This window comes from Protomyctophum bolini (assembly GCF_963924005.1).
Source record: "Protomyctophum bolini genome assembly, chromosome: 15".
Classification (NCBI taxonomy): domain Eukaryota; kingdom Metazoa; phylum Chordata; class Actinopteri; order Myctophiformes; family Myctophidae; genus Protomyctophum; species Protomyctophum bolini.
Window position 1 is genome coordinate 848,173 of NC_137876.1, and position 7,500 is coordinate 855,672.

Sequence of the window (7,500 nt, forward strand, 5' to 3'; positions counted from 1 at the left end):
GATCATAGAATGCAGAGAGACAGTAAACTATAGGATCATAGAATGCAGAGAGACAGTAAACTATAGGATGCAGAGAGACGGTAAACTATAGGATCATAGAATGCAGAGAGACAGTAAACTATAGGATCATAGAATGCAGAGAGACAGTAAACTATAGGATCATAGAATGCAGAGAGACAGTAAACTATAGGATCATAGAATGCAGAGAGACAGTAAACTATAGGATGCAGAGAGACGGTAAACTATAGGATCATAGAATGCAGAGAGACAGTAAACTATAGGATGCAGAGAGACAGTAAACTATAGGATCATAGAATGCAGAGAGACAGTAAACTATAGTATACGATCATAGAATTCAGAGAGACAGTAAACTATAGGATCATAGGATGCAGAGAGACAGTAAACTATAGGATCATAGAATGCAGAGAGACAGTAAACTATAGTATAGGATCATAGAATTCAGAGAGACAGTGTAGCGTCTCAGTAAACTATAGGATCTTTAACTATGTGAGAGTGTAAAATGAAATCTATTCTTTCACTCTCAGGAGTTTAGTCTACACCATTTACATCTGCAGCATGTACTTGTTATGGTACCAACATCAACACAGCATGGAATTGTGGACAAAGTCATATTCAATGATGCTGTGGGTCCGAGAGGCTAAATTAAATGGGTCCGAGAGGCTAAATTAAATGGGTCCGAGAGGCTAAATTAAATGGGTCCGAGAGGCTAAATTCCATCAAATGGTCGCCCGTGGCTCAAATGCATATGAAAATGGTTGAAAACCCCTGGACTATAGAGCGTCGCAGACTCGCAGTCCCGCCCCCTTTCAGAACAACGAGTGGCCCAGGAAATGAAACCCAATGCATTTTGTCCCATAGGCATTTCTTAAAGTATTTACAGTATTTAAAGACGGTTACGCCGCGGACAAAGCCAACTCGGATCGTGACAAATCATGACAATGAACACAATGTTTTGGGGCCGATCAAATAATTTATAAGAAGAAAAACAAAACGAATAGTGTTGTCTCCTGCCTTTATTTTCTTCTTTCTAATGATTTTAATCGTCCCCAAAACATTGTGTTCATTGCCATGATTTGTCACGATCAGAGTTGGCTTTGTCCGCGGCGTAACCGTCTTTAAATAAATACTTTAAGAAATGCCTATGAGGAAAATGAACGGCGATTTATTTTCCGGGTCTCTCGAGGGGGGGCGGGACTGCGGCGCTCTATAGCAATGATTACTGTCACACTATAGAGCTATTTAACACCGTCACTGAACACACTCTATAGCAATGATTACTGTCACAATATAGAGCTATTTAACACCGTCACTGAACACACTCTATAGCAATGATTACTGTCACAATATAGAGCTATTTAACACTGTTACTGAACACACTCTATAGCAATGATTACTGTCACAATATAGAGCTATTTTAACACCGTTACTGAACACACTCTATAGCAATGATTACTGTCACAATATAGAGCTATTTAACACCGTCACTGAACACACTCTATAGCAATGATTACTGTCACAATATAGAGCTATTTAACACCGTTACTGAACACACTCTATAGCAATGATTACTGTCACAATATAGAGCTATTTTAACACCGTTACTGAACACACTCTATAGCAATGATTACTGTCACAATATAGAGCTATTTAACACTGTTACTGAACACACACTATATCAATGATTACTGTCACAATATAGAGCTATTTAACACTGTTACTGAACACACTCTATAGCAATGATTACTGTCACAATATAGAGCTATTTTAACACCGTTACTGAACACACTCTATAGCAATGATTACTGTCACAATATAGAGCTATTTAACACCGTTACTGAACACACACTATAGCAATGATTACTGTCACAATATAGAGCTATTTAACACTGTTAATGTCACAATATAGAGCTATTTAACACTGTCAGTGTCACTGAACACTGTAGATATTTATCTGTTACTTTAATAAAGTTTTTAACACTCATTGTAACAAAATAACACCTTTTTAAGTGTTAACAAACCCAGTACACCGGACTGCTTCCTGTCTGCCTGTGGCCTCACTTCCTGTCTGTTTCAAAGGTCCACTTTTCCTGCCTTTGTTACATGAAAACGCACGCACGCGCACGCACGCACGCACGCACACACACACACACACACACACACACACACACACACACACACACACACACACACTCCACGCATGCACACACGCACGTACGCACACGCACAGTACATACCAACAGAGAATTGATTTCTTTGCTACAGTCAGTTCAGTAGCCTGAGGTCAAAAGGTAAACTTTCACCATTCTCTCTCAAACGGGAATCTAGATTTTTTTATTTCCCTCCACAAGAATTGAGATCATGATTCATCTCTCTGTACTGTACTGTACTGTACTGTACTGTACTGTACTGTACTGCACTGCACTGCACTGCACTGCACTGCACTGCACTGCACTGTACTGCACTGCACTGCACTGCACTGCACTGCACTGTACTGTACTGTACATCTCTCACAACATTCTCATTTTGTCCATGAAAATATTAATAACAAAAAATAAAAAAAATAAAACATAAAGGTAACTAAAAATAACTGGACATCCAACTAGTTCTGCACTGCACTGCACTGCACTGTACTGTACTAACGATAATAACACTGTTTTCCAGGTGCGTACTTTGGGTCCGTTGGGGTCGTGTGGCAGGGTCATGACCTCGGGGGTCACGGGCCCAGAGGTCATGACCTCTGAGGTGACCTCTGAGGAGCGGGTCAACATGTTCATGGAGCTGGTGGACGGAGTGTTCCTACACAAGATCATGACCCACATGTGAGTTACTGTGTGTGTGTGCGTGTGTGCGTGTGTGCGTGCGCGCGTGATAGGACTTTTCTGTGTGGATGTATAGACTGTCAATCAGATAGGACCTTTCTGATTGGTTGTATGGGCTGTCAATCAGATAGGACTTTTCTGTGTGGATGTATGGGCTGTCAATCAGACAGGACTTTTCTGTGTGGATGTAAATGGACTGTCAATCAAGCCAGAAAGTAGTTTTTTGCCACTCTGGTCACATTCAAACCAGAGAGCTTTGCTGCGATTAAAACGAATCCTGCTGCGCATTTTCAGAAAGTGCACTTCGTTTGGCAGGTGTGAAGGCTCATTCGAATCTAATGCGCAGCAAAGAAGCGCATTATACTCCGAGCAAAAACGGGGGTTTCGCTTCGCTTCCAATCACACTTGACTACGATTCGGTGCAGGTGTGAATGCAATCCGCAGTAAATAAAGGAAATTAAGCAAACAATGTGGCGGGTGAGGAGCTGAACACAGTTGGAGACGGAGAAGGCAGATATTTTACGCAGCGCAAAGATGTCCGTGGATGAACGTGGTCGAATGAGGAGACTGAAGCCCTGATCGAAATGAGGACGAGAACATTAATCAATTGCTTAACCCATTCTGACCGGGAACCCATTTTGGTGTTGGCATCATGTTATGCTTTAGCTTTTGAAAAATAGCAGACCTACAAGCTCATAGCGCGCCACCGAGTGGCGCGCTACGAGCTTGTAGGTCTGCTATTTTTGAAAAATCGAAGAACGACTGACATTTTTTAGAATCTGATCTCAGGTCAGAATGGGTTGATCAGACCAGTGTGTGTCCGCAGTGGAAACCTCGTATGAATCTGATCTCAGGTCAGAATGGGTTAATAAAAGAAAACACATAAAAACATTGCAGTGTATTATAGCCTACAGAATATTCTGTCTGTCTGTCTGTGCCGTAAACATGGAGTGCTGTCACTGTGTGGGGACTAGTGGGGAGTAGGGACTTTCATCTACATAAACTTGTAAACATTTTGCGCTGTCTGTTATATCAGTGTGCTCAGCGCTGTGCCTCCATGCCCAAAAGAACAGTGCGTGACTGCGTGCGTATAGTGAGAGAGAGAGAGGGGGGGGGGGGACGACACACACATTGATAAAGGTCCCCCCTGCTGCGTTTCCAATTGCTGCGGATGACAGCTGTGTGAAGGCAAACCGCAGCCAATTAAATATGCAAGAATCCCAATTTCTCCGCCCATACGCATCGATTCTACCGACGTATTAGGTGGGAATGTGACCTCAGTAGTATTAGGTGGGAATGTGACCTCAGTAATAATAATAATAATAACTTAGATTTATATAGCGCCTTTCAAGAAACCCAAGGACGCTTTACAAGACAAAAAACAAAAAACAAAACTAGTTGCCAAAAGCCAAGGTGAATAAATGTCTCTTCAGTGCAGACTTGAAAGTGTTCAATGTGGGAGTCTGGCGGATCTCCAAGGGGAGAGAGTTCCAGAGGGCAGGGGCTGCCACGTAGAAGGCTCTATCACCGAGAGTCCGCCGTTTTGCGTGACGGATGGTGAGGAGTTCCATTTCTGAAGACCTCAGGTTCCGCTCAGGGGTGTAGTCCTTGAGGAGGTCAGACAAATACTGTGGGGCAAGGGCATGGAGTGATTTGTAGGTGAGGAGGAGCAGTTTGTAATGTATGCGGAACTTAACCGGGAGCCAGTGGAGGTGTTTGAGGGTGGGGGTGATGTGCTGCCAGCGTTTTGTGCGGGTGAGCACTCTGGCAGCGGAGTTTTGCACGTACTGCAATCTGTCAAGGGATTTTTTGGGGAGGCCGAACAGAACACCGTTGCAGTAATCCAGCCGGGAGGAGATGAAAGCATGGATTATGGTCTCAGCAACAGAGTCTGGGAGTGAGGGGCGGAGTCTGGAAATGTTTTTGAGGTGGAAGAAGGCAGATTTAGTGACAGATTTGATGTGGGATTGAAAGGAGAGGGTAGAGTCCAGGATGACACCCAGGTTGCGGACTTCAGGGGACGGAGAGATGGAACAGCCATCCACCTGGAGAAGAAAATGTCCAATTTTCTCAAGCTGAGCCTTGGGACCCATAACCATGAGCTCTGTTTTTTTGCTGTTGAGTTTGAGGAGGTTGGTGGTCATCCAGGTTTTTATTTCAAGGAGGCAGTTGACAATGGACTGTGGGGGGAGCAGAGCGGTTGGTGTAGTACTGAGATACAGCTGTGTATCATCAGCATAGCAGTGGAACCGTAGATCATGTTGGCGGATGATCTGACCGAGCGGAAGCATGTAAATGGTGAAGAGGATGGGACCAAGTACAGAGCCTTGTGGCACGCCGTGGTTTACTGGGGCATGGTGGGAGCTGGAACCGTTGGTGGAGACAAACTGCTGCCTGTCGGACAGATATGAGTGAAACCATGAGAGAACGGATCCGGTGAGTCCAAGGTGGGTGGAAAGGCGGTTGAGGAGTATGGAATGGGAGACAGTGTCAAAGGCTGCAGAGAGATGCAGAAGGATCAGGAGACTGATGTTGCCGGAGTCAGCAGCCATGAGGAGATCGTTGGTGATCTTGATCAGGGCAGTCTCTGTGCTGTGGTGAGCTCTGTAGCCTGACTGGAGGGGTTCGAAGAGTTCATGATTGGACATGTGCTGATGGAGCTGTGCGGCAACTACTCTTTCCAGGGTCTTACTGAGGAAAGGCAGGTTGGAGATCGGCCGATAGTTGGCAAGGTCATCAGGGTCCAAACCAGGCTTCTTCAGGATTGGGGTGACAGAGGCGATTTTGAGACTGGTGGGTACAGTGCCTGATTGCAGAGAGGAGTTGATGATGTTTGTTATGATGGGGGAGAGAGCAGGTAGGCAAGCCTTCACCAATGCTGTGGGCATTGGGTCCAGGGAGCAGGTGGAGGCCTTGGCCTTGGTGACCAGTTCAGTGGTCAACGTAGCTTCCACTGGAGCAAAGAAGGCAAAGGGGGGACATGCAGCTGAGGGTGCAACGTCCTGCAACTGAGGTGCCAGCAGAGAGGTGGAGGTTGTCTGCAGCTGCAGGTGGATGGTATCCACCTTATCCTGGAAAAAATCCAGGAATTTGGTGCAGAGGTCAGTGGCACCAGAGGGCGAGGGGGTGGGGGAGAGGGGGCTGAGCAGTTTGTTGATGGTGGAGAATAACTTCCTGGGGTGGTTTTGCTGAGACCCAATGAGGGTGGAGTAATACTGGGTCATGGTCCGGGAGAGAGCCTCCTTGTAGGCCATTACGTGGTCTTTAAAAGCCAGCTGGTGGACAGTGAGGCCAGTTTTCTTATAGAGCCTCTCCAGGCGTCAGTAGGCGTTCGTTCCCACATTATGTCCTGGTATGAGGATGATGTCATAACCTCCTAGTATGGTGATGTCATAGCGTCCTGGTGTGATGGTGATGTCATAAGCCTAGCCCCTTAGATAGCACTGTATACAGAGTTACAGCATGTTATGTAGACGGCACTAGAATTGCATTGTATGTTGTAACCGGTAACGTCATAGTACATTATGTATAGCATAGTTGCGAACGCAGTGAGCACTTACTATGAGACCTAGCAGATCATATCTGTCTGTGTGTCTGTCCCGCTGTTACCCAAATATGGAGTGTGTTGCATCAATCACAAACAAATCACTCAGCTCCATATATGGGCACAAAAGGGGCCAGGTCAAAAAATTTACTTTAAAAAGAAACCCAAATATGTACGAGCTGCGTTCCTGTCCCGCGTTTGCGCGTCTTACTTGTATAGTATACATGTATAGTTTAGTATATCTGTATAGTATAGTTTATATGTATAGTTTATTAGTTTCATTATATAGATATTCCACTGTTACGTTCTTAGCTTACGCATGTTTCATGATAACTACTGTTTATGTATGTGATGCATTGCCATAATAATAATGGCCATATACTGTACGATGGAGCGATGGAGCTCCATAACTGATATCCGAAAACAAGCTTATTGAGTACCTGTTATCAATAAGCTTTGGGCTTATTGAGTACCTGGTATCAATAAGCTTTGGGCTTATTGATTGTGCGCCGGCCGTGCGTGGGTCATGTCTTTCTGTAGATATTCTTATATTGCTAGTCAATTGAAAGGTGTGTGTGTGTGTGTGTGTGTGTGTGAGAGTGTGTGTGTGTGTGTGTGTGTGTGTGTGTGTGTGTGTGTGTGTGTGTGTGTGTGTGTGTGAGAGAGTGTGAGAGAGTGTGAGAGTGTGAGTGAATGAATGAATTTTTATTTTCGTGTCTTGTCATTAAGACCCATCCCTTACGGGATTATAAGACACCAACAACATAAATAAACAATATCAAGTTCACTTCCCACACAGAAGTTACACAAAGTATTTGATCAAAACGGAAATAAGCATTATCATAAAATAAAATAAAATACATCACATATAAGTTTTCTATGTCCGTATGTCCCAAGCTTTCTCTATTATATTCTGCTAATGCAAATAACTTTTGTTATGAAAATCCATCTCGGTCGCTCTGCATCACTCAACCACATCAAATCTATATTTTGTTATATCTGTTAAATAACTTTTGACGTAGCTCATGATACAACAGGCAATAGAATGGAACTCATTCTCAATATCATTTATGTCACAGTAGGTGCAAATACGTTCTTCTTCTGTAACTCCTCTAT

At 44.1% G+C, this 7,500-nt stretch overlaps 2 protein-coding genes across 2 annotated transcripts in view; both read left to right on the forward strand.

Annotated features, from left to right (window-relative positions):
* pals1a (protein associated with LIN7 1, MAGUK p55 family member a) overlaps positions 1–7,500 on the forward strand; it is a 93,911-nt gene that overhangs the window by 43,350 nt on the left and 43,061 nt on the right. The gene's annotated exons all lie outside the window — the stretch shown is intronic.
* The window catches only part of ccdc88c (coiled-coil domain containing 88C), a 70,547-nt gene that overhangs the window by 3,091 nt on the left and 59,956 nt on the right, over positions 1–7,500 (forward strand). Inside the window, exon 2 of the mRNA XM_080784012.1 lies at positions 2,683–2,840. Coding sequence (XP_080640138.1) covers positions 2,683–2,840 — 158 coding nt within the window. The remainder of the gene's footprint in view (positions 1–2,682; positions 2,841–7,500) is intronic.